At 35.6% G+C, this 26,230-nt stretch overlaps 2 protein-coding genes across 3 annotated transcripts; both read right to left on the bottom strand.

Moving 5' to 3' along the window:
• Window positions 1–7,649: 7,649 nt before the first annotated feature.
• Window positions 7,650–9,988, bottom strand: LOC122194421 (F-box/FBD/LRR-repeat protein At1g13570-like). The gene is made up of 4 exons (XM_052766242.1): window positions 9,177–9,988; window positions 8,869–9,072; window positions 8,491–8,785; window positions 7,650–7,946 (listed from the first exon to the last, which is right to left on the bottom strand). The coding sequence occupies exons 1-3, from the start codon at window positions 9,978–9,980 to the stop codon at window positions 8,576–8,578; spliced, it is 1,218 nt and encodes a 405-aa protein (XP_052622202.1). The 5' UTR covers window positions 9,981–9,988; the 3' UTR covers window positions 7,650–7,946; window positions 8,491–8,575.
• An 11,270-nt stretch (window positions 9,989–21,258) lies between these two features.
• On the bottom strand, window positions 21,259–24,640 carry LOC111879287 (F-box/FBD/LRR-repeat protein At1g13570). Of its 2 annotated transcripts, XM_023875742.3 has the most exons (5): window positions 24,511–24,640; window positions 22,915–23,729; window positions 22,604–22,771; window positions 22,216–22,510; window positions 21,259–21,556 (listed from the first exon to the last, which is right to left on the bottom strand). In XM_023875742.3, the coding sequence occupies exons 1-4, from the start codon at window positions 24,512–24,514 to the stop codon at window positions 22,220–22,222; spliced, it is 1,278 nt and encodes a 425-aa protein (XP_023731510.1). In that variant the 5' UTR covers window positions 24,515–24,640; the 3' UTR covers window positions 21,259–21,556; window positions 22,216–22,219. The 2 variants fall into 2 exon arrangements, with proteins under 2 accessions (XP_023731510.1, XP_052622242.1); XM_052766282.1 differs by lacking the exon at window positions 24,511–24,640 and having other exon boundaries at window positions 22,915–24,504.
• Window positions 24,641–26,230: the final 1,590 nt, after the last annotated feature.

Below are 26,230 nucleotides of genomic sequence, written 5' to 3'. Positions count from 1 at the left end.
TTAACTAACAAATCAGTTTAATATTTTTGGTATATAACATGAGAAATAAGTAGATATTGATATAGTAGTATATTTAGAAGCAAAAGAATAAAATTAGGTTGTATTTATTTTTTATATTAAAGACTTCGTTTCTTTTTATATGATGACAATCACCATTAATACAAATAATGAATGAAAATTAAAACTTTGGAATAAAATACCAAAACGATAATTTTAAAACCAACTAGACGACAAGCAAATAGCAAACCACCGAGATAATGTTTTCACTTTATTTGATAAAAGAAAGTTTTTTAAAATATTTCAAGAAAAAAATAAATATTCTAAAAAACAATTATATTACATACTAAGAAAAACCTAAATTTTCTTTTGTTGTTTTCCAAATTAGGTTTACATATGTGTAATATAATTTGAATTTGTAAATTAGGCTTATATATACATAGTAACTAAAAACCATGGTTAAAAAAGAAATATTTGAAAATTTTCATAATAACTATTTTAATTGTATGATTACAAACTAGTGTAACGCGTGAGATTACCTCGTATATATATATATATATATATATATATATATATATATATATATATATATATATATATATATATATATATATATATATATATGAAGGCTAAGTGCTAGCTAATAATACTCTAAAATGCTATCATAGAATGGTTGTGACGTGTGTTAATCCTTGTTGGATTCACGGGGTGTCATTTGAAGTCTATGTTGCGGTTTGATTTGAGTTCCCCACTACATGATATTGATGTTACACGTCCTTTACTTTAGCTCCTGTGTGTGACAATTTGGAAATTCTCATCATTGACTGTCATTAGAGATTAGCATCGACAAATGATGATAATATTTCATATTTTAGGAAAAATATGATTACTTCTATGATAGGGTCAAAAAGAATTGACCAAAAAAGTTACACCACTTTTAATAATGGTCAGTATATATGGAAAGTACATGACAAAGTGGTCTCAAGGATATAAACTTTTTGAAAGAAAATGGTCAAAAACGGAGTCCGTATGAAAAAGATACAAGTTTCAGAAAATTATAAAATATAGGTTAAAAAATAAAATTAAAATTTAGCAACACAACCTTAAGGAATGTTGTAGTACTAGTAGAGAGCTACACAAATATATAAAGAGGATAAGAAACATGATTCGTATAAAGGAGATATGATTTTTTTTATAAAAGCTTTAGAGTTTAACGCCAAGTGCGCACCATGCTCGACATGCACGTCTAACACCCATATTCATCCAGATTAGAGAGACATGGACCATCAAAAGTGTGACACGTGGCAAACTCTAGATAGAGCCACGAGTCGAGTGCACACCACACGCACAAGCACTATAAATAGATGTGCTCACTTTCTGATTTCTTCAAACCCAAAACTCCCTCTCTCTATCTCTCAAGCTATTTCGGAAGTCCTCCTAATGGCGCGAAGTTTCGGGTGCAGTAGCATAGAGGCCTCAGATTATGCTACTAGAGTGAGTTAACGCCCCCATTGTACTATTTTATAAGTTTTACTAGGGGAGGGGGGAATACATTCTTATCAAATCGGTTTCTCAAAATATATTTATATCTATAAATATCAATCGTTATGTAAAACATGAAACCTTAGGATAATATAGCTATAGATACTATACTTGGTTGTAAGCTATGATATTATGCCTAAAAGTTATGAGGGTTGATAGTCTAGGAAGAAATATTACCTAGATGTTATAATGGCCAATTTCCTAGGATAACATAGTACCTAGAAATAATGATGGTCAAATATAGGGATATGTGCTATACCTTATCATTACTCTTCCCTAATATTCATTTTTCAAATTAACCATAATTAGGGTATATATATATATATATATATATATATATATATATATATATATGTGTGTGTGTGTGTGTATAATAGATAATTATGAGATCTAAAAGATGTAATTATCAAATATAAAATTTAAAGATTTATATTGTGATAGTTATAGGATATTGTTAAGAAAAAAAAAAGATAAAAGATAAAATAACTAAGGTTAATGCGTTAGTGAGATGTTATCATTCATTATCATCCTGATTAAATTTGGCAATCTCGAACCTATAGTCGTTAATCTTACGAGAGCCAGAAATATATGTGTAGATCCATACAGGGTTTGACACCCCCACCTATGATTGCTAGCTACAATCCTGACATGATAACTTTCTTATCTGTCACTATTTGACGTCCAATGAAGTGTCGTGAGGGGAATCACTATTCAAACATTGTTGATTATGGGGCTCAAGGTAATACATTACAACCAGCTTAGAGATCCGACTACCAAGAGGGACATCTTAGAGTTGTAGTTAAAATATGTTAGGATTAATAAAATATCCTAAAAGATAATAAGATATGGTCGGTAAATATCATACAAATATAGTAAGTTAGGATCAATAAAATATCCTAAAAGATAAGAATATATGATCGGTAAATATCCTAACAAGATAGTACTTTAGGATTAATATAATATCTTAAAAGATAATTAGATAGGATCGGTAAATATCCTACAAAGATAGTAAGTTAGGATTGGTAAAGCATCGTGTAAAGATAAAAAGATTGGATTAGCAGAACGTCCTAAAAAGATAATAAGATAAGAGACCGTGAATTTAAGAAAAACGATTTTTTTTATCATTGTAAAAAATTCTAGAGAGTTTTCAAAGAAAGTTTATCATATGTTTATCTCAAAATCTATGAACTCACCAACATCAAGTTGGCATCTCTAAAAATCACATTTGTTCCTAGCATGGAGTAAGGATCATGGCAAAGAAGGACTATCAGCTTGAAGATAGACATGTTTTGTTTAATAGGTGGTTATGTTATGTGCTCTGTGATTTGGGTAATCTATGTAAATATCGTCACGACTCAGCATTTCCACCAACGGCCAGGGAGGTGTGACAGAATAGTATCAGAGCAAGTTGCTATAGTGAATTAGTATTTCCTTAGGAACTACGACTATAGCTTAGGACATACAGTCCGATTAGGTTTTCCCTCAAACCTATAAATAAAAGCATCACTATTAATTACCCTATAGTCTGGTCAGCCCAATGCACCAAGTAAGTCATGACTCTCACGGTTGGCTGCATTTGCTACTTCAACTTGCATGTACAACTATAATGCATTTTCGTTCAAGAGTAGGTTAGGTGGTATATATTCCGTTGCCATACCCCCACTCAAATGTGATGTTTGATTATACATCATCAAATAGCCACACCTAGTCCTCATATCGAAGAACCATGCATCAAAATGGTTGTCTAGAAAACCACTCGACTTCGCCTTAGCTTAAGCTCTTTCCATATAGGTACTCTTTCAACCTATTAAGTGATCATTGTGTATGCACCTAATTTTAGGTTACTTCCTTTGCCCCCTCTAAGTGTATTCTGCATTTTAATTAATTTATTATTAATTCAAACACAAAGTTCATACAACTTTCTTTACTATTCATCACTACTTAATCATGCTTAATTATTATATAATATTATAAGGCATATCACTTCAAGATTCTTCACTATATAAACATGCACCCATAACACATCAAATTAATGCATTTTACATCTCTAGCATGAAATTTTCGTACATCATAGACAAACACATTTTTCAATACCATAGCATGCATGAAACATCACATAACACATTAGAAAATATTCCTCACTTTAGCATGCACCTAACACCATAATTCACACCAATTAATCATAAGGGTTTATCTAGCATGTATAACATCCTAAATAAGTTCTTCCATAGTAAATCATCACATTTCCAGCACATATATCACACAGAAACCTAAACATATAACATAGAAAATCAAGTTTAGATCAACAGAATCGTTCTAAGACATGCGGTTTCCCAACTATGTACTAGATTTGCATCAAAGATTGACTCATTTATAGTCCGAGTTGCGGGAAGCAGTGAATAAAGAAAATTACTCACCAGAAAGCAATTAAACGCACTCAAAGAGTACAAAAGCACTCAATCAGAAACTAGCCTCAAAACAAAAAAATAGTGTAACATCCCAAAAATTTCAACAAATTTAAACATTTAAAAAGCGACCCATTTATTAATAAAAGTGTTTGCAAACTATTATTTCCAAAACATTATTTAAAATCAGAGTCCCCTAAGATCCAATCAATCGTAAAACCAACGATGTGTACGGTCACGCCTTTGCCTTGCCATAGTCCACTGAAGTACCTGAAACCATAAACAAAAACCATAAGCATGAAGCTTAGTGAGTTCCCCTAAATACTAGTGCACAAACAAATCATATATATCAATAACAACGTGTACTGGGTCCACAGCTAAAAGACTAGATTCCTCTGTGCCCACAATATGAGTCTGGTTTGCCTATTAGGCCCACAAATCATATTTGGCTTGCCATTGAGCCCACAACATAAGTCTGGCTTGCCCTTGGGCCTACAACTTATGTATGGCTTGCTCCCTGACCCAATTAGTCATCGGACCGGAATACTAATGTTCAGCCCTCAATAGGAGTTTGGCATACCAACCGGTCATCAGATCGTATCCGAAATGCTACTGAGCCCTAGTATGAGTCTGGCATGCCCTACTCGACCCTCAACTCATATCTGGAAGGCTACTGAGCCCTCAATATGAGTCTAGTATGCCTTACCCGGCTCTCAGTTCATATCTGGAATGCTACTGAGCCCTTAGTATAAGTCTGACATGCCCTACCCGACCTTCAACTCATATCTGGAATGCTCCAGGGTTTGTTAGCTACAACATAAAGTAGTACAACCTCAACCCAACCCAATATTTCAATATATAACATATAATAAAAATATATAAGTAATCATGCAGACAAAATCACAGGTAGTCCTACAACTCTACTAGACTAGCATATCGGTAACTAGAATAATCATGCCTATCTATTCCATACTCAACATATCAGTGAATAGCATGATAACATACCAATGGGTCGGCGTTGGTGCCTTCGACCCATAAGTATAGTGAGGAAAAACTCAACTCGCAGACTGAAAAATAGCTGATGAGGTCTTGACTCAAAATCTCAGCTCTAACTGCCACCTTTCCAATCAAAAGACCAATCTTAATCAAAATCCCAAAATACCCTTAAGGTCAAACTTGGTCAAACCAACTATGTCAACTGAGTCAACCCAACCGAGTCAACTTAGCCGAATCGACTCAGAGTGAGTACGCGGGGCATACTCCGAAGGTACGCTAGGCATACTAGCGCATTGTTAACCACCAACGGGGTAGTTGACCTTGTACGTAGAGCATACTCCGAGTATGCGGGGCAGACTCCCATTTATCAGACTTTTGACTAAAATTACTCTCAAGAGTCATAAAGTTTCCAACTTTATGACTATATAGGCCTATTAAGTGCTTATTTCCACTTCTTAATCTATTAATACCTTCTATATGATGCATAGGGAAAAACTAACCACTTGGAATCCATTTCTATGACTCAAGACCCTTCTAAGGGTCTAAAAGGACAGCTTAATGGGTCAAGAACATGCTTTGTTCATAAATCAATATTTTGGGACCAAAAATTAGCTTAATAGAGCAAAAACCTAGATCTACAAGGTAAAGGAATAAATATGCAATCTTTATAGCTCCAAGATGTCCCAAACAAGTAACAATCTCGGATCCAAGGTGTACTTCAACTTCAAGATATTCTAACCACTTTCTTTTTTCTTCCAAACCACCATAAATCTCACTTTAAGGCTCAAAATTGCTCTCACTTGCTCTAGGTTTGCTTGAAAGTCGAAAACACAAGAGGAGGCTATGTAAGAAGAGGGTTTTTGTCCATAAGGTTGCTTAAATATGAGCCAAAGCCCTATAATTATGGTTTGCATGCATTCCACTTACACCCCGCGTACGAAGTGTACACTCAGCATACTAAGGCGCGCCTTAGTACGCTTTACATATACATACATACACATGGCATAAACACCCGTTCTCAACTTTTACCAAAAGGCCACTATGGGCCCCCCTTTCCACTCTTTCTTAACTTAGGGACAAAAAATGCAATACATCTCAATAAAAGGATCAAGAATGGAAGTGATTCAAAACCAGATGTTACAAATAGAGAAGACATAGCATATTTTGCCACTCTAAGGATTAAAAGCCACGTCACAACAAGTAAATAGGCCATGACTCTAGTCAACATGAACCCCGACATCATGCCGTGAGTATGAGATCGTCGTACCATGAACTTGCTAACAATTACAACACATCGAGATTTTTTGATCTAGTCCATTACAATCCCAATCCAACCCTCTTGAGGGTGCCTTTCATCCTCTAGGATCAATCCCGAATGATCTGAACCGATGAAGCACAAGGTGGAAGCATAGTTACACTATATATATATACATATATATATATATATATATATATATATATATATATATATATATATATATCATATAACATTACAGTTTGTGCTTTAGTAAACCAATACTCATTCCTGCTAATTCTTATGACCTTAGTAAACAAAAATAGGTTATAGATTGATTACCTACATAACTTTCATTTCCCAATTCGACTAATTTTTAGTATATTGAGAGTATCTTGAAATTTACCACTCCAATTAAGTTGATATTAGAGTCCTTGGAAACTAGAATCAATTTCCTCCAACATTGTCTCTCTGGTGCATTATCTAAATCTGCACATATTCGTCACTACAGCCCTTGCAAGATGGGGAAATGTTGTGCAAAATTTCAATATTTTTTCAAAATCGCCACATTTGTGCATAAACTCAACGATTCATGTTTCTAATGATTCTAAACAGAAATATGAGTTGAATAATTTCTCCTTACATCCTAGAACACGTGATTAATACTAGTATCAAGATGAAGGAAATAAATCACTAATACACCACAATAAAAGTCTTCAAAAATGCTTCACAATCCTCTTGAACCACACTTGAAGAATAGGAAAGGAAACCTCACAAGAACACACTCCAACAAGACGATGTTGGCTGCAAATATGCAAATAGGATCACAAACCCGTATTCTAGGGTTTGCCTTACTTAAATACCCCATAATTTCCATAATTGGCCCTCAAAGTATCACAAAATAGCATCGCGAACTCCGAAATCTTATGAGCATTTATGAAATGTCATACCAACATTACAAAATTTTAAAAAATAACCAAAACCGAAGAATATTCTGATATAAGAACATGAAAATGTGTCATTTAGTTGAAACCGGGTGATAATTAAACATCTTGAAGACATGGGCTAGGAGATAATGTTTTTTCAAGAGCTCGGTGCAACCGAAAGGAAAATACACTTTATGTATTCTGAAATCGGAAATGGGTCCATTATCCCATTTTCGACGTGGTAGTCATTTTGGCTAATGTACGATTACAAACATTATGGTCATTTCGGCTGACGCTCAAAAGTTTGGTTAGTTACATATATATTCACATCAATCATGTGATCCTTTTGTGATCTAATAATTACAAGAAGACGTTATAGTTCAAAATTTTGTCGTATCCTGTTAATAAAATTTTATGATCGTGCTTGCAAAAAACATTATATACTCAAATTAGTTGTCTTTTAGTTTAGTTTTCTCGTTTTTTTTTTGTTTATTCGGCTGACGTGTTATTGATGTTGCATTATGTAATTTACTATCCCCTAATATTTCATATATATTCAATGAGTTACAAATCACTTTCATACATGCTACTTGATATGAGGATTAACGAAACTTCTTGTCAAAATAACGATTTCAATGTCTTTTTAGCATTACACCTCAAAATGACAAAATCCATGTCCTTACCATATATCAACCTAGAAGCACATCAGAAGTTCTTTCTAATATAAATAAACCACACTATATTTTAGTATTTCTGTTTCAACCAATCAACTTCCCTTTGTTCTTCAACATAGATGTTTGCTATGATCACTACACATATCTCTTCCCCAATGCACATGCACCTCTTCTGCATAGCACAAATGCCAGATCATAAGTCTCTTTCTTCTACACGGAAGCAAAAATTCAAGTATAATAAACAAATTTTATAGGATTGTAATAGGTGTTTGTTTTATTTCAAGGATTTAAAATGTAAAAAGCTAAGGACTTGTAGCTATGACGACTGAACTTTACCAAGGTTCTTTGTGAAAATAAGAAAACGTAAGGGTAGCAAAGTAAATAGGTTAAACAAGTGGGTGTTTAAAGGAGAGATTCTACAGAGATCTCACATTTTATTGGTATGAAGCTGTAAATGTATTTTCTCTTTCTCTGGGTTTACAAGTTTTAAAAGTACATCGATGAGATCTTGATTTCGGTTATAGGTATCTGTCTACATTTTCGTAAATCATTGTGAATTAAAAAAAGTATATACAATTTTTTTTTTTTTAAATGCAAAAGTTTATAGTAGAGCTTTATGGAAGGAGAGGATGCCATAATTCTTGCAAAAATTACAAGACACACTTAGGGATGAAAATATGAAGATAATTGCAATGTACGTAGTTGAACATTCTTACATGATTATAGTTCCGGATCCAAGTAGAACATTTTTGCTTTTGGTGAGGCTCGAGGGAACTGCATAATATCCTTAGCAATGTCAAGTCATTTTTGAACACGAGAAGCTTTACTTGGTGTAATGGTAATCTCCTTAAGAGATGGGGAATGAGCAAGAAGAAGCTTTATAAAAAAAAGTTCTGGTTTTGATCCTTCTAAACATATTATCTCCACAGTCTGCAACTGATCCAATGTACATTTCAAACAGTTTGGGGTTTCTAAATGATTTGAAGCTGCTCCCACATCAACTTGAGGCTCCTGAAAATATATAGAAATGTAACTGCAGTTAAGCATCCATTTCTTGTATCATATAAGAGAAAATAAATATACTTTTACTTTACCATATTCACGTTTATTACAAAATGTTTTAGATTCCGTAAGTTCCGAAGCAAACAAAGAGCACCATGAAGTTGATCCAAATTACTAAGTTGAAAATTCCTCAACCCCAGAGACTTTAAACTATTAACTAGATGTGGAAGGCTCTTTGAAATATTATCGGCAGATAAAAGCTGTGAAGTGAAAGTGATTATTAACTTACCTGATAACTCATGAGAATTACATTAGATGAGAAAGGTAAGCACCACCTTGTGCATACTCCAATTGAGGAAGAGTAAATGGTTAGCATTAAAATGTTTAGTTCTTATCATACCTTAAGAGAATTACTATCAATAGATAAATCTTCAAGCTCGGGCAAGTTACATAACACCCTGGCCAAATCTATTACTTCCCCTTCAACAAAATCTTGTATATCAAGTCGAGTAAGCGATGGATTATTCAAAAACCTGAGCAACATGGCACCAGGGCAATTTAAGACAACCAAACTGGACAATTTTGAAGCCTTGATGTTGAAATTGCTAACATTTGTGCACGAATGCATGGACAGATCCATTAGCTGTGGTAAGGAGATTTGAGTTCCAGACAAGTTAGCCCCAAAATCAACTTTCTTGAGATAAAGATATTCAAGATTAAGAAATCTTTGAAACTCAAGTGGTTGCTTGAAGAAACAGTTCTCCAATTTCAACTTTCTTAATTCTAAACATGAAAAAAAATAAGAAGGGAGTTCATAACGTCGACATGAATTAGTAAGAATGAGTTCCATGACACCGTTTCTTGATAAGAATGACAACCACGGATCAATTTCATTGAAGCTATCATGAAATACGTATGGTATATGGAGATGAAATTTCAAGATAGGACCCTTGTGAAGGAACAAGACTTTGTTTATAATCCTAATAAACCCATTATGATAATTAGAAGCTCTGTTTCTTGCAAATTTTTCAGAGAACTGCTCATCAAAAACAAGTTCCCTCATCGTGGTCCATCCACACCTCCACTTTTTTGATATAATGCTTGTCCTCACAGCATCCCCAACTGGGACCCGCGCTAAGATTGAATCTATCAAGTGTTCTGGCAAGTTGCTGATCCTATCTTCTTCAGGACAAGGTTCAGACATCCTTTTAGATTTCCCTGTCATTAGATTTTAAATAAATAGAACAAAATTATTTCGGACTTTTGGTTGTGGTAACATATATAAGTCATGAGAAGAAAAGGAATTTTTATTTTTTTTGCAGAATTGCAGTACTTATGATTTAATGGTTGTATGCAATTTTAGGAACTGTAACTCACATATTAACATTTTGTGAAATTAATACATGATAATCCAAGTGTCTTTAACCTCATAAATAATGGTTTAAAACAGCGCTATGGAATATTGAGGGAAAAGTTATATACAGAGAAGATACATAATTTTACTGGAAAGACCTAGCTTAACCATTCATACTTGATTGTCATGCATAAATAACAACTATTCTATCTTTCGAACGCATGTAATATGTATCAGTTTCTTGATTTCTGATTTTCGTGGGATACGTGATAAACAGACAACGATATTCATAAAAATTAGAGTTTGCGAAAAAGAAAGCATGAACAACAGAATACAAATGGAGGTGTATGAGGTAGAAACGTACTCATCATCCCTTAAGCGACCAAGTAGTTTTTACCTGTAGGGGTTAATATAATAGAAAGGCAAACAAATTGAAAAACTAGGGTTTACTGCCCACCAACCAGCCCCAGGATTTATATGGGACTAATTTACAAAATTGGTCACTTATTTTATACAATTGATATGTATTCCAAAAAGAAATTATTTTTCAACTATTCTGGTTCCATATACGTTAGTTTTTTAGAGAGTAGATTGAAAAAGGGTCCATGTCGTATGTTGTTTATTCTTTGGTAAAATCATGGGTGTTAAAAAATATCCCAATTCCAAAAATCCGATCTGAGTATCCGAAAAATATCCGGATATCGTATAATTTGGATATCTCGTTTCGAACACTCCTACTTCGCGATGTTGGACAAAAGATTTGTTTGTAATTTCATATTTGTTTGTTTTCATTTGAAGTACTTATATTGTAAAAATATGAAAAGATAAAGGATTGAAGCTATGCCATCACGAAGGTTCATTGTGAAAAATAAGGAAATAGATTTAAAAAGTGTGTATTTACTCTTTAAAGATAGATTTGACAAAGATCTCACATTTTCTCGTACGTATCCATCTACATTTAAAAATTTACACCAACAAGCCTTGATTTCGGTTGTAAGTATGAATCTACAGTTCTTTAGGTCGTTCATTCAGCTTTAGATTGTAGTTGATCCTATTATTTTAACAAAAAGAAGTCATTTTGGTTTGAAGGTAGAAGTTTGGAGTTTTGTAGGAGAGAATGCCATCATTCATGTTTTTTTTTTTTACAACCATGTAATTTTTATTAAAAATCTAGCACGTAGCTAAAAATTATATAGTGAAAATAGCTAAACTAGAGTTTTGCAACCATCCAATCCAATTTATACACCACTTAGCCTTCATAGACGTAATCCAAAAGAAAAATTGGGAACGATAAAATCTCATAAGAATGATTTCGACGGGTTTTTACTGTAAAATCCCATAAGCCATTTATACATCATTCTTGTTAACATCCTACAAAATCATGTTTAATATCTTTTTAAAGATACATTTATTCTTATGGTTATCACAACAAGAAATCCGACCATTAGAGACTACCTCATTAGCAACGATAGGAGGCATTTGGGATGACATCAGATGAATGAGGTATTTTCGTTGCTATTGGGCCGGCATCGCCGCTAATATTATCGTCTCTAATTATAGGAACCGACAATCCGACGAACGTACGCTACACTCAATCGAGTCCGTACATTTCCCACAAGATCCAACGGTCAGGATTGCTTTTGCCCAGGTAATAGCGACGACACCTTTTGCGGCGATGGTGTCCCCGCTATTGATATTGATCTGTGTGACGCTCTTCAGAAACAATATTGGCCCTACGTTGTAAGATATAACGGCCAAAAATCACCAGAAAATTGATCCTTTGTTTCCCTCGAAATTGTCTACGCAAAAGGATCCCGAGTCTCCGCTAAAGGAGTCGCCGCAAAAAGTAGCACCTTTTGTTCCCCTTCGTCCCAGTTTAGATACGCGACGAACCTCTTTTCACCTTCGAACTCTCCGACGTATTTTGACGATTTTTTCTGACGAATGCAACATTTTTTTTCAGCTGGGAACTTCTCCGACTTGCCTCCACCAGCAACTCGTCGGACTAAGCCATCTATTTCTGTCGACAGGGGCTCGAATTCCAACGAATCCGGCATCCATTTACAGCTAATATCTTCGAGTTCCGACGACTACGACGATGTTATGGCCTCCTTTCTCCTTTTCTCTCTATTACGACCTTGATTTCTTTACTGATTTCTTGATTCTTTTCTGTTAAGGCACCACAATAGACACCACGGGCACATCATAGTTGTTTTCCGGCGACCACCACCAACACAGACCCACCAACACCAATGAGTTGTTCTCCGAAAACAGGTGAACTTTCCTGCGACCATTTATGTAGCACCTGGTTCTTGGTATGTATTCTGTTATTAAATATTCATTTATTTTTGCATTTTAGGCTTGGACTCAGCGAGTTGAAGGACCGACTCGCCGAGTAGAAGCGAGATGAGGCACGGGGTTTAAGCTGCGGACTCGGCGAGTCGGGTCCCGGACTCGGCGAGTAGCCGCTGTTTGGACAAAAACCCAAATCCAGGGGTTTGCACCCTATTTAAACGACCTTATGCAGCCTCCTTTCCCCCTTTATGCTCCCAAACACTTCTCATAGCAAACCCTAGCCGTTTTTGAGGAAATCCAAGGCGCTTTGAGTGATTGCGTTTTGACCTCAAGGAAGAAGGAAGAGCATAGGAGGATCAAGAGGAGACTAAAGGATTCGAGTTTGGTTCACCATTTGCAGTCTACAGAAGGTATAAAGTCTGAACCTTGCTCATTCATTTGTTAGATCCCTCTTTGGGGTGATTTAGGGCTTTTACAAGCCATTTTTGGTGGCCAACCATGTTTGCAAACATGGTTGGGTGTTTGAGCTTCTGGGTCATGTCATTTTCGGAGTCACAAGTCAGATTTGGGATGCTTTTGCACTAAAGGAAGGCACATGCAACAAAAGAACCATCTTAGAGCCTTTTAAGCTCAAAAGTCCCATGCATGCACGTAAAGTTTGTAACTTTACGTGCTAGATCGAGTTTAGGGGCCTGGATCTATCATTTGGTTAAGTGTTGTACATCAGAAATCGAAGTTCTTAGTAAGGGATGTGATCGACTCGGCGAGTCCATTCCTGGACTCGGCGAGTCTAAGCGTTTTGGTCCCATATCAATGAGGGTCATAAGGACCAGTCGAGTGTGGAAGGGTTTTAGGTGTCCCGGGGAGTGACCCAACGTTATGGACTAAGCAAAGTGTTCTGGGAATTCATGGTACTCGGCGAGTGCATGAACGGACTTGGCGAGTCCAAGACAATCTTCATAGAACTCGGCGAGTTGTTCATCAACTCGGCGAGTCGAGGACAGAACATGTTCATAGGATGAAGAGTAACTCGACGAGTTGTTCACACAACTCGGCGAGTCAGGACAGGACATGAGTATCAGTTGATGATGAACTCGACGAGTTGTTCATACAACTGGCGAGTCGGATGTGGATTCGGTCAGTGTTCATTTAGAAGGAAAACTCTTCGAGTCATCGCCTAACTCGACGAGTAGAGACGGGTATGAGGTCTGATGGAAGGATAGGGACTCGGCGAGTTGGTGAGCCAACTCGGCGAGTAAGGTCAACTGGAAGTTGACTTTGACTTTGACTTGGTCAAGGGTTAAAATGGTCATTTTACCCTAAGGGTAGATGTCAGTTTCTGACTAAGTGTTTTGTGGGGATTATAGCCGGAGGATTTCCGGAGCAGCAGCGGCAGCAGTCAAAGGATTCCCACACAGTTCAGCAGCCACGAGGTGAGTTACCTTCCAGTAGGGGTGGGTCTAAGGCCACAATGTCGGCCCACCATTGAGGAGTATTTAAAAGATAATTGTCTTTGTGATAATTTATCTTGGTCTGGTATGCGTTTGGTTATGAGTTATATCTGTATGATATGTTACATGATAGGGATAGTTTCCCTGATAGTGGTCCTTAGAACGAAGGGGTAGGTCAGTACCCAGATATCTCTGACTGTGTGCTTATATCTTGCTATTATATGCTAGTGGTAGGGGGTGGAATAGTCCCCAGTTACCAGTTGAAAGATACCGATGACGATTACCGGTTGAAAGATACCGATGATGATTACTGGTTGAAAGATACCGATGGTTTTGTATGGTATGTGGTATGATGGGGGAACTCACTAAGCTTTGCGCTTACGGTTTCGGTTTCGGTTTTTGGTTTCAGGTACCTCTTCATCTAAGGGGAATGAGCCGGCAGCGTAGCATGGCATCACACACACATTTGATTTTCCGCACAGTGTTTTCTGGGATTGTACTCTGATATGTTACTTGCTTATGTTGTGGGTTTGAAACATGATACTTGATTTTATGAGACAGCGTGTTAATTCAATATTTTCTAGTGAATGTTTTACGAACAACTTAATTTAAAAATGAAATTTTTGAACTTGAATTTTGGGACGTTACAATTTAATTTTAAATATGTAGTGTAAATGCATGTGTTTGTATGTGGTATTGAACTGATATATAATTGTGTATTGAAATTGATTAGTTCGTATATATCCATATCTTGAAAATCTTTGAATGTATAAATGTTTATATGTTGTAAATCTGTGAATGTATTCTTGATTGGCTTAAAGATGGATAAAAGCCTAGTTTCTTAAAAGGGGAAACAAATAAAGGAGGTGTTTTTGTTTATTTGTTAATTATATATATATATATATATATATATATATATATATATATATATATATATATGTGTGTGTGTGTGTGTGTGTGTGTGTGTATTTGTATGCATGAAAAATGAAATTATATGTATGTGTATTTCGTATTTGTGTATATGTATATTTGTATGTAAAATGTTATGATTGATTAAAAAACAAAAAAATGAAATTATATGTATATGTGTATTCAAAAAACAAAAAACAAAATCGTAATGAAATTATATGTATATTGATTCATATTATGTTATAATTTTTCAAGATGTCAATTTTTTTGGTTGGATTGGTCCATCTCATGGCTGATGTGATGAGCCATGGAGGTGATGGTGGTGATAAGGCACCACATCCGTTCAGTGGAGGTTTTGGTATTCACCAGATCGATGATATTAAGATTTATTCAAATTCATTATATTTCATATTGTATGTATATAAAAAAAACTATCGTGACTAATAATTTTTTATGTAGTTGTACCTCCCAAACGAAGAGGCATATCAGTAAACAAGAAAATACATCGGCTATACAAAGCAAACGTCATGCATCCTCTAAAAGTATTATTTGACAGAAATACTTTTGTGTTGATTGGGGATGTTTATGAATGCTTCATTCGGGAGGTTAGAAGTTATATCCGGAGCGACATAGCTTTGGATAAGAACGTCTGGAAAGAAGTTCCTAAAGCCGAAAGGAATGACATGTTTACGAATCTTTCGATAAATTATTTATAAAGTTATATTTAACATGTTTAATTTTGATTCATTTTAACTTCTCTTTTTTTTGTAGATGTATTTTGATTTTCAAGCCATTTCAAATGATCCCAATGCTAGAATGTTACGGTTGTCACTGAACAATCGGATATGTCAGCAGTATAGAGGCCACAAACATAGGGCAAAAGATAAATTTATAGATATGCTAGAGGATGTGGAGGCAGCAAGGTCTCCCCCCCCCCCCCCTCGGGTATGCATTCAGTGCATTGGAGTGCTACTATTGACCACGTCTTGACTGATATGCATTGTAAACGATCCAGTGAAAACAAAGAATGTCTAAAGAAGCAAGTAGTTAAGAATCGTGGAGGGACGTGCAACTGTGGTAGTACTTCTTTCAATAATATAAGTTACATTAATGTTTATTCAGTTGTAACATATTTGGTAATGTTTATTCAAGTATAACATATTTTTTAATGTTAAACATAATTTGAATAAACTTGAAGTATTTCACCGTGCGCATGTCAATAAACAAGGGTAATTCGTTGACCCATTAATCAAAGAATAATATGTAAGTTATTAATACTTAAAAATGAAGTAGAATTTGTTTTTTTGTGTTTTTTTTAAGTATATTGACAATCTTTGTGAAATACAGAATGCTTTAGTTGTTGAGTTTGTTACAAGGTCAGCACATAGCCGACACCGATGGTGATTAGAACTCAATGATTGGATAGCCTTATTTGAGAAGGTGTTAGGTGCTTAAAGAGGGCATGAGAGAGGCATCAGGCCTAAGCCTTCCATAGCAGGTACAAGCGCTCCCTCCCAATGGGAATCATAGTTACAAACACCGCAACCAACAGAGGATCTTATTAATTTTTGTAAATTTGGTAATTTGTTGGTTTGTTAGTTTGTTAATTTGTTATGAATTTGGTAGTTTGGTAGTTCGTTTAATTGTTAACGACTTAATGTGTTTGTGACTTAATTGTTAAGTAATAATAATTTGTTTTTATAGTTTGATATATTTTAATTTATATTCTTACTTCGAGGATGTGGATGTTAATGATTTTCTCCATAACTCGGCGTTTGTAACGGCAATTTGAGATATCATCTGCTCATTTATCAAGCAAGTCGACAATGCGAGCAACAATGACGAGGAAAACGATGATGGGGAAGACGATTAGTATTTATTGTTTTATGTTATGGGTGATGTTATTATGGATTATTAGAGTATGGACTAGATCAACTATTATTCATGTTTATTAGAATGTTTATGTAAGGCTCGCACCTTGTGCATTTTTATAAATTTTGCATTTATACAATATATAAATTTTATTAAAAAACGGCATTAGTGGAGACATTATTAGGGAAAACATCTTTTGCGACAAAAGGTACCTCCAGGAAACTTGGTCGGAATAACACTGGCCGGTTGTCAGAATACTTTTAGGGACAACACCTTTAGGGACGTCGGTAAGTATTAGAGACAACGGCTATTAGGGACAACACTAGTAGGGACGCTTTTTGTGTATTATCTACGAGGTACTTGAGGCGCCTCATTTCAACGACATGTCGTCCCTAATGCCTTTAGGGACGACATTGTTGAGTATTTGTGAAGCGTTTTGTCATCCCAAATGGTGCCTTTTCTTGTTGTGTATTTCAGATTGCTTAGTTTTATTTTCAGTCATAACATATATTTTGACAACATATTCAACATTGTTATAGCATCTCTCACACATTTAGAAACATTTTGATAACAATTTCAAACCAAATAGAGGATGATAGTAGTAGTTTTTTAAATAACTTTTTGCATTTTACATATACACAAAATTCAGCTGCAACGCACGAGGACATAACTTCTATTTAAGGTAAAAGGGTAAAGCAAATATGCTCGTAAGGACAAAAATTTAGAGCTAATCTTCAATGTTGTTGAACATTCTTACAAAGTTATAGCCCAAGATTCAATTGGATCACTTCTGCTTTTGGTGATGCTCGTGGAAACCACACAACATCCTTAGGAATGTCAAAACTTTTTTAAGCATCACAAGTTCCACTTGGTGCATGTAACACCTGTTCCAGGTATTACTTAATTTAATTAAGATCTAGGGGTTTGGTGTGTGGAGTCGGCGAGTTAGGAGTCCAACTCTTTGAGTAGAGGCCATTCCAAGGACGCAGGATCTACAGCCTACTCGACGAGTTGGAAGGCCGACTCGACGAGTAGGCGTTGTAAAGATAAAACCCTAATTTTAGGTTTTACACCCTATATAATCTCCTGAAGAGCCTTGAGATTGACCATCCATTAGCCTCCAAACCCTAAGAACGTCTGTGTTCACCCTAATCCGCATTCACTTTCATTTTGTGAGCCAGAGTGACTTTTAAAGCTTAAGAAGAAGGAGATAGTGAGAAGATCCAGCAAACCAAGCCCTCATTCTTGAGCTTGACCATCTTGTGGACTGTTGTAGGTCTTCAAGGCTCGATTTTTATCATGGATTATGGCTAGATCTTGAGTTTACTCTTCATTTCCTATCATTCTTGTTGATTGCATGCATGGGGTTCATAAAGTTTGCAACTTTATGAATCTCCAGGGTAAATTGGTCCCAAGATGGGCTAGATCTGGCCTTTGGTCGAGCAAGGACACCATGCAAGGGTTTTTAGGGCATATTTCCTTCTTTTTGGCCATTTTTACCTAAGGACATGCATTAGAAATGCATGTCCATAAAGCCTCCATCTTTGGAACATTTGAGGACTAGAAACTCTTCTGGAAAGGAGGGATTCCAGATCCCTAGAGTTTTGGACCATATGGCAAAGCTTTTTAGCTTTCCAACCTTTGATAAGGGCCCTGGAGCATTTGGAACGGTTCTATAAGATAAAGCTGGAAAGTTTATCCTTCTAGACACCTTAGGATTCAGATCTAAGCCCTGGAGACCCTGCATTCGGTGTATCATCACAACAAGCATATAGGAAGGGGGACTCGGCGAGTTGTCCTAGCAAATCGACGAGTCGGGTTGGGTTTCCCCGCCTTCTGGATATCAAGTGAACTCGTCGAGTTGATGAAACAGCCCGACGAGTTGGCTAGAGTTTGATCAGGCTTTGGACTCGGTAGGAACTTGACGAGTCACTACATGCACTCGACGAGTTGAGGTCAACATGGACTATTGACTTTGACTGTTGACCTTGACTTGGACCAAGGTTGACCAGGGTTGAGTTTGAGGGTAATTTTTGGGATTATGACAAGTCTATCTTATGATGCTTCTAGGTAGTTGAGTTGGAGCAGCACGTGGGACATATTTGATTCTAGCTTGTCAGTTCAGCATTCGCGAGAGGTGAGTCTCACTCACCATACCAATGGGTCAAATACACCAAGGCCAGCCCATTTATGTTATGTGATACTCTAGCTATATATATATATATATATATATATATATATATATTATGAGACATGGTAGCTGGTTACATGCTAGGATTGTATGCTAGTTGTATGCTTGTATGGAAGACCATGGGAGAGCCCATGACACCTGGATATAAGACCATGTGGAGAGCCCATGGCATTCCTACTAAAGACCATGTGAAGAGCCCATGGCAACAGGATGTAAGACCATGTGGAGAGCCCATGAGAATCCAATCAAAGACCATGGGAGAGCCCATGGCACTTAGGTGTAAGACCATGTGGGGAGCCAATGGCATCCTAGAGTAAGACCATGGGGACGAGCCCACAGCATCCCTATATGTTATATGCATGGCTTATGTGGTATATGTAGTGTAGTGGTGTTGATTATGATGACATGTGCGGAATAAGAAAAGATCTAGTGAATCATCATATAAAATCAAGAACGCAAGGAGTAAATAAATCTGTGTAAGCTCATATTAGATCTTGAAAGGATATACAAATGCGTTTGTACACAATTTATCTCTCTAGTCTAACACTACAAAATGGTTCCTTACACAAAATGAGTGACACTCACTTCCTTATAAAGGAAAGGCAACCCATTACACATACAAGTAGGTAAAGCCTCATCCAAGCATGAATTTGCACCGTAACATTCTTCCCCTCAAAGTTAGGATTGGATGCCCCAGCTTTAGTCTCCAACGAGCTAGCGCGATCAAGACCAAACTCCCCCTCGAAGTAACATCGGTATTCAAATCCGCAAATGAATATTCGACAGACCTGAGAAGCTTCGAATACCCATCATTCTCCCCTTTTTTATAATCAAAAAATGATTATAAAACCCATTAAGGGTGAGAAGCGCCCGAGGAATAAACTTCACAATACTCCCCCTTGATGTGTACCAAAAATGAATCACCAAAAATCTTGCATGGAAAAACAATCACGAACAAGCCACAAAAAATTTTCGATTTGTGAAAATTTTTGACTTTTTGGGTGAAAGTTGTAAGATTTTCCAAAATTCGGGTAAAAATGTAACTTTCTGAATTCTGCAGGGACCCGTTGCGCCAAAAGCAGCCAAATATGCAAAACTCTAGCCCATTTGCAAAACCGGTCATAAAGCGTAAATTCGCACAAACTGCAGGGACCAGAAATGAATATTCTTCAATTTCTCAGCTTTACAACACTATTTTCGAAATTGGGTATGTTCTGCCAAAATTTCAAAACATCAGGGGCCAAATGAGAAAATTTCTGCCTTATTCATAGTTTTTGTCACCATTTCGAATGTGGACCAATTTTGCCATTTAGTGAAAAGATTAGGGTCTAATTCGAAACTTGCTTTCTTCTTCATTTCAAAACAGACGAAACACCAAGCTTTGCTTTAGTAGGAATCAGTTTCAATTCATATGAACGAAACTTTTGAAGCTTTCTTCTTCCCGTCTTCGTACGAAATCCTTCTCTCCTCTTCGTACGAAACCATCTTCACTTTTTAATGAAAATCATTTTTTTTTTTTTGCTTCGTATGAAATTTTCTGCCAATTTTCGTTAATCAATTTTCGCTTCATCCTTCATTCAGCCAAAAACATGAGTTTGATATATCGACTCCAAATCGAGTTTGATTTCAATCTATCTCGATCACAAACCAACAAACCCAGACTCAAACTTTCGAAATCCATAAACATCAAAATCTTCGCTTTTTGAGTTTCATTCCAAAGCATCAACAGCAAACATTCGCTTTTTCATCACAAATCGTCGAACTTAACCAGAATAATGAAATCAAAATCGACTTCCTTTAATCCTTGACTTCGCATAATCGATTCCAATATCTACTTAGACTTCGCATCGACCATCTGTTCGTCAATGGAAAACCCGGTCCTGGACCCGGACATAGACCTGGACCCAGTATGTCTCATCTGGTCCGGTCCACGGTCCACAATATTCTCCAAAACCGGTCTGATTCTGTCCGGTCCAATCCAAATGCTCACCCCTATTCACATCAATTATGTGGTCCTTTTGTGATTATCGTCTAATAATTTGCAACAAAAATGTTATATTTAAAAAAATTGTCTTATCCGGGTTTTTTTTAACCTGCAAATACAAATAAATAATTTACACTTAACTAGCACCAAATTTCATTTATGTCCGAGACTTGAACCCTCAGCCTCAAGTAGGGAGGACCTGATACCCTTGATACCTCTTGAGACAACTAGAGGCCCTTTGGTTCTTATCCGGTTAATAAATTTTTTAACATGCAAAAAACATTATACTCAAATCAATTGTCTTTTTGTTTTCAAATTAGTTGATTTAGCTCGAGTGTTGCTGATGTTGCATTACATAACATTGCCCAAAAATTCCATATTTAACGCGATACAAATTACTTTCATACATGCTACTTGACATGAGGATTAATGAACGATTTCATTGGCCTTTCAGGAATTATGCCTCAAAATCACAAAATCCATGTCATGACCATCGACCTAGAACCACATCAGGAGTTCTTTCTAAATAAAGGCCAACATTTTCCAATCAAAACCTACAGACGACCAGCACTTGGATCTTCAGTAATATAAATAAACTACATTAGATTTTAGTATTTCTGTTTCAACCAATCTAATTTGGAGCACAAACAGATTCGGCTTCCCTTTGTTCTTTAACATAGATGTTTGCTATGATCATTGCACGTCTCTCTTCCCAGATGCACCTCTGCATAATACAAATCTCAGATCATCAGTCTCTTCTTCATGTGCACAACCATTTACAACTATTTACAATGGCCACAACGAAGCAAAAATCAAGTATAACTTTTAATATGATGGTCTTTATTTATTTATTCTTATGCTTAAACAAATTTAACAAACAAACTTTCTAGGATTGTAATAACTGTTTGTTTTATTTCAAGGACTTAACATGTAAAACAATGAAAAGCTAAGGACTTGTAGCTATGAGAACTCAACTTGACCAAGGTACTTTGTGAAAATAAGGAAAATGTAAGGGTAGCAAAAGCAAATAGGTTAAACAAGCGTTTGTTTTCATTAGAGGAGAGATTCTACAGAGATCTCACATTTAATTGGTATGAAGCCATGTGAATATATTTTCTCTTTCTCTGTGTACACAAGTTTTCAAAATTACATCTATGAATTCATGATTTCGGTTATAGGTATCCGTCTACATTTTCGTAAATCATTGTGAATTAAAAAAAGTATATACAACTTTATTTTGAAGGCAGAAGTTTATAGTAGAGCTTTGTGGAAAGAGAGAATGCCATAATTCTTGTAAAAATAAAATTACAAGAAAACACGCTTTTAAGGATGGAGATATGTAATAATATACAGATAAATAGCAACGTAGTTGAAGATTCTTACACCATTATGGTTCTAGATCCAAGTAGAACATTTTTGCATTTGTTGATGCTCGAGGGAACTGCATAACATCTTTAGCAATGTCAAATCTTTTTTGAACATCAGAATCTCTACTTGGTCTATTGGTAAGACTTTCGAGAGAAGGGGAATGGGCAAGAAGAAGCTTTATAAAAAGCAGTTCTGGTCCTGATCCTTCTAAAGATATTATCTCCACAGTCTGCAATTGTTTCAATGTATAGTCCAAGCAGTTTGGAGTATCCAAATGATTCGAAGCTAGTCCCACATCAACTTGAGGCTCCTGGAAATATATAAAAATGTAACTGCAGTTAAACATCCATTTCTTGTATCATATAAGCAAAATAAATTTTACTTTTCACACTTTTTACTTTACCATATACAATTGTATTACAGAACTTTTTAGATTCGGTGAGTTTCGAAGCAAACAAAGAGCACCATGAAGTTGATCCAAATCACCAACTTCAAAATTTCGCAACCTCAAATGCTTTAAGCTATTAACCGGATGTGGAAGCCACTTTGGAATATTTTCTGCCGATAAAAACTGTAGAGTGAAAGTTATTTTTAACTTACCTCATAAAACACGAGAATTACATTAGATGAGAGAGGTAGGACCACTTTGTGCCTACACCAATTGAGGAAGAGTAAATGGTAGGCAATAAAATGTTTAGTTCTTAATTAGCATACCTTAAGAGAACTACCATCGATATATAAAGCTTCAATTACAGGCAAGTTACGTAACACCCTTTCCAAATTCATTCTTTCCCCTTGAACAAAATCTCGTATAGCAAAACGAGTGATGCATGGACTATGCAATAACTGGAGCAACATGACACCTGGACAAGTGAAGACAGCCAAACTCCAGATTCTTGTAGCCTTGATGTTGAAATTTGATACATTTGTGCATGAATACATGGACAACTTCTTTAGCTGTGGCAAGCTGATTTGAGGTCCACACAAGTTAGCCCCAAAATCAACATTCCTGAGATAAAGATCTTCAAGATTAAGAAATCCTTCAAACTTGGGTGGTGGCTTTAAGAAGCAGTTTTGCAGTTTCAGTTTTGTCAACTCCAAACAAGAAAACAAATAAGAAGGAAGTTCATAACGTCGATTAAAATTAGTAAGGATGAGTTCCATGACACCGTTTCTTGATAAGAATGACATCCATTGATCAATGTCTTGGAAGCTATCAAGAACTATGTTTGGTATATGGAGATGAAATTTCAAGATAGGACCCTTGTGAAGGAACAAGACTTGGTTTATGATCCTTATAAACCCATTACGACCAAAAGCTCCATTTTTTGCAAATTTTCTGGAGAAGCATTCATCAAAAACAAGCGCCCTCATTGTGGTCCATCTGTACCTCCAATTTTTGGATAAAATGCTTGTCCTTACAGCCTCTTCAAGCGGGACCCGCTCTAAGATTGAGTCTATCAAGTGTTCAGGTAAGATACTGATTCTATCTTCTTTAGCACAAGTTACAAGCCCTGCTCTATAATTCTCTGTCATTACCTCCAGAAGAAAATAAGACCAAGTTATTTAAAAGAAAATACAAGGCAGTAAGAAATATGGAGCAACTTGCCATGTCAGATACTCTTCTTAGTTTCCTTTCTTATCACATAACTCATGATAAAGAAATTGTTTCATTTGCAATACTCACGATTTAATGGTTTTAAGCATTTTTTCAAGAAATGTACGTCACATATAACATTTTGTATTTTTGTAGTCCTAACAGATATTTATCTAACCTAAGAGCAACATCAGCTATCCAAAAAGTAAAGGTTGAGGCCATATAGACGTAGCATTTCAAGAAACATGGAACAAACACAAAGTATGGCAAGTGCATAAATAGTCTCAAATGACTGATGGAGAGGGTTTTTTCAGTTAATGGATTCATTAAAAACAGTTAAAGGAGCTATCGGAAATTAATAAATACTTTGATGACAAAGGTTATGTAGTGATGAATACGCCAAACAAGCTAACCTCATATATACACACGTTCGTGTGAAAAAGTATAAATGGAAAAAAAAAAAAAAAAAAAGTCATTTTGGGTTCGATTTTGATCACATAATATACGTTCTACTGGCAAAAACTAGATTTTACCTTTCATATTCGAACTTATGTAATAAATATTCTGGAAATCGGTTTCCTGATTTCTGTTTTCCAGTGGATACGTAATGATCGACAACGACTACCCAAAAACATAGCTAACTGGAACGAACAAAAGAAATCCACAGAATTCAAACAAATTAAAACATGGAGGTTTATGAAGAAGAAACTTACCCATCCTACAATCCGACGAACCAAGTAGTTTATCCGTGGGGGTAAAATGTCGAAGAATTGGGAATTAGGGTTTACTATCCACCATATAGTGAAGTGAGTAAGCGGTCAATATCCTGGTCTGTGAATTGTGGTTTCCTTCTCACAAACGATTACCATTTCGGAACTAGTGCATTTTTTGTTTATTATATTTCTTTAAAATTCTCAATTAACTGCCTAGTCCTTATAAAAGTGTGTAATGGTCCTTTTATTTGAAAAAACAATAGAAATGATTCGTATTTTTTTAAATTTATAGAAATGGTCTCTGAAAAATTATTCTAACTATAAACTCAACACACTATCAATTCCCGCATGGGGGCATTGAGAATGCAAAGTAGGCAGCTGCACAGGGCTTAATTATTTTTATTATATATTTTTTTTTAAAAATAAAAAGTTATAATAACGATAAGAGTCTTTTTTTTCTGGCTCGCCCCGGGCCTTTGAGGATATTTAATTCGTCAAAACCGGTCCTGATTATTCCCACCTTTGAAAGAAATCTCTCTCAGCATTATCTCTCATGAGCATTGTGTTTCTTCAAAGGGCTTTCTTACAAGCTTCTTTCTCAGTCACATAAACTCTAATGGACAGGGTCTTGCTTTTTTTCTTAACCCAAAAAGTCACAGGCGCAACTTCATGTTCACTCTTTCTCGCAAGTTTTTACAATGATCAAAGGTTCGTCTTTCCGATAACTTCATTCATTCATCATTCATCCAGTTGTGAAGTTAAGAGAATCAATCAACTGTTCAAAATCCATAAGCTAATTTTACCGGTGATCTTGATGTTCATATGCTCTATAGCAAAAAAAAAAAAAAACAGAGCTCCAAATAGTGTGGGTATCTAGGGTTACAAGTCTCGCTCTCTGTTCCAAAAATCAATCAATACTCTTGGACGACTTTCACTAAAAATGTGTGTTGTTTAATTTGGTATTTTTTTTATTTCTACATGTATTATTTCATTAAAAGTAACACATAATCATGATATGCTTCTCAAAGAAATTGGACTTATGATTCTCTCGACTCTTAAAAACTTTCGTCAATTGTCACCAACGGACCAATTTTTAACAACCTACAAAATCTTATCTCACATGTGGAACTCCAACTTAGTGAAGGCCGCTAAGAATTACAATAAATGAAACTCTAACCAAGTGAAAATTTTATCTCGTAGTAGAACTTTGGTACGCAGAGCATTTATGTATGCTTTGACTCGATAAAATATTAACAATGTTTAATGGTGGTTGTCGAGGCTAATAAAATAATAACCCTAAAGCTTGTACACTAAAAAGTGTATAGTGGTAAAAGGATCAAGTCCATGGAGATTGGTTCAATTTGTTACTCAATGTAAATCTCTTTCTAATAATACTTATAAATGACAATAAATGTAAAATCGGGGTTTCAGTCTTTTGATATTTTTAATGAAAACTAAATAACACAATTAAATAAAAGCAAGAATTTGATGTTAAATCAATGAGAGAAAGATGGTTGACTTAAGGTTTCATCATTTGAACATTTGGTAAATATATCATTAGAATCCAAAGTGAAATACGTGTCTTGAATCTCTAATTTTGCTATAGTGATCTAAGAAACATGAGATTTCCTAGACTTTTCTTAGTTATTAACAAATTTAGAGAAGATCATTACATATTTCCTTAGTTAAAGTCACAATTTCCATTAAGCATGTAATTAGT

This window comes from Lactuca sativa, chromosome 1 (genome assembly GCF_002870075.4).
Source record: "Lactuca sativa cultivar Salinas chromosome 1, Lsat_Salinas_v11, whole genome shotgun sequence".
NCBI lineage: Eukaryota > Viridiplantae > Streptophyta > Magnoliopsida > Asterales > Asteraceae > Lactuca > Lactuca sativa.
Note: the sequence above shows the minus strand (reverse complement) of the source record. Positions and strands in the feature narration are given on the sequence as shown.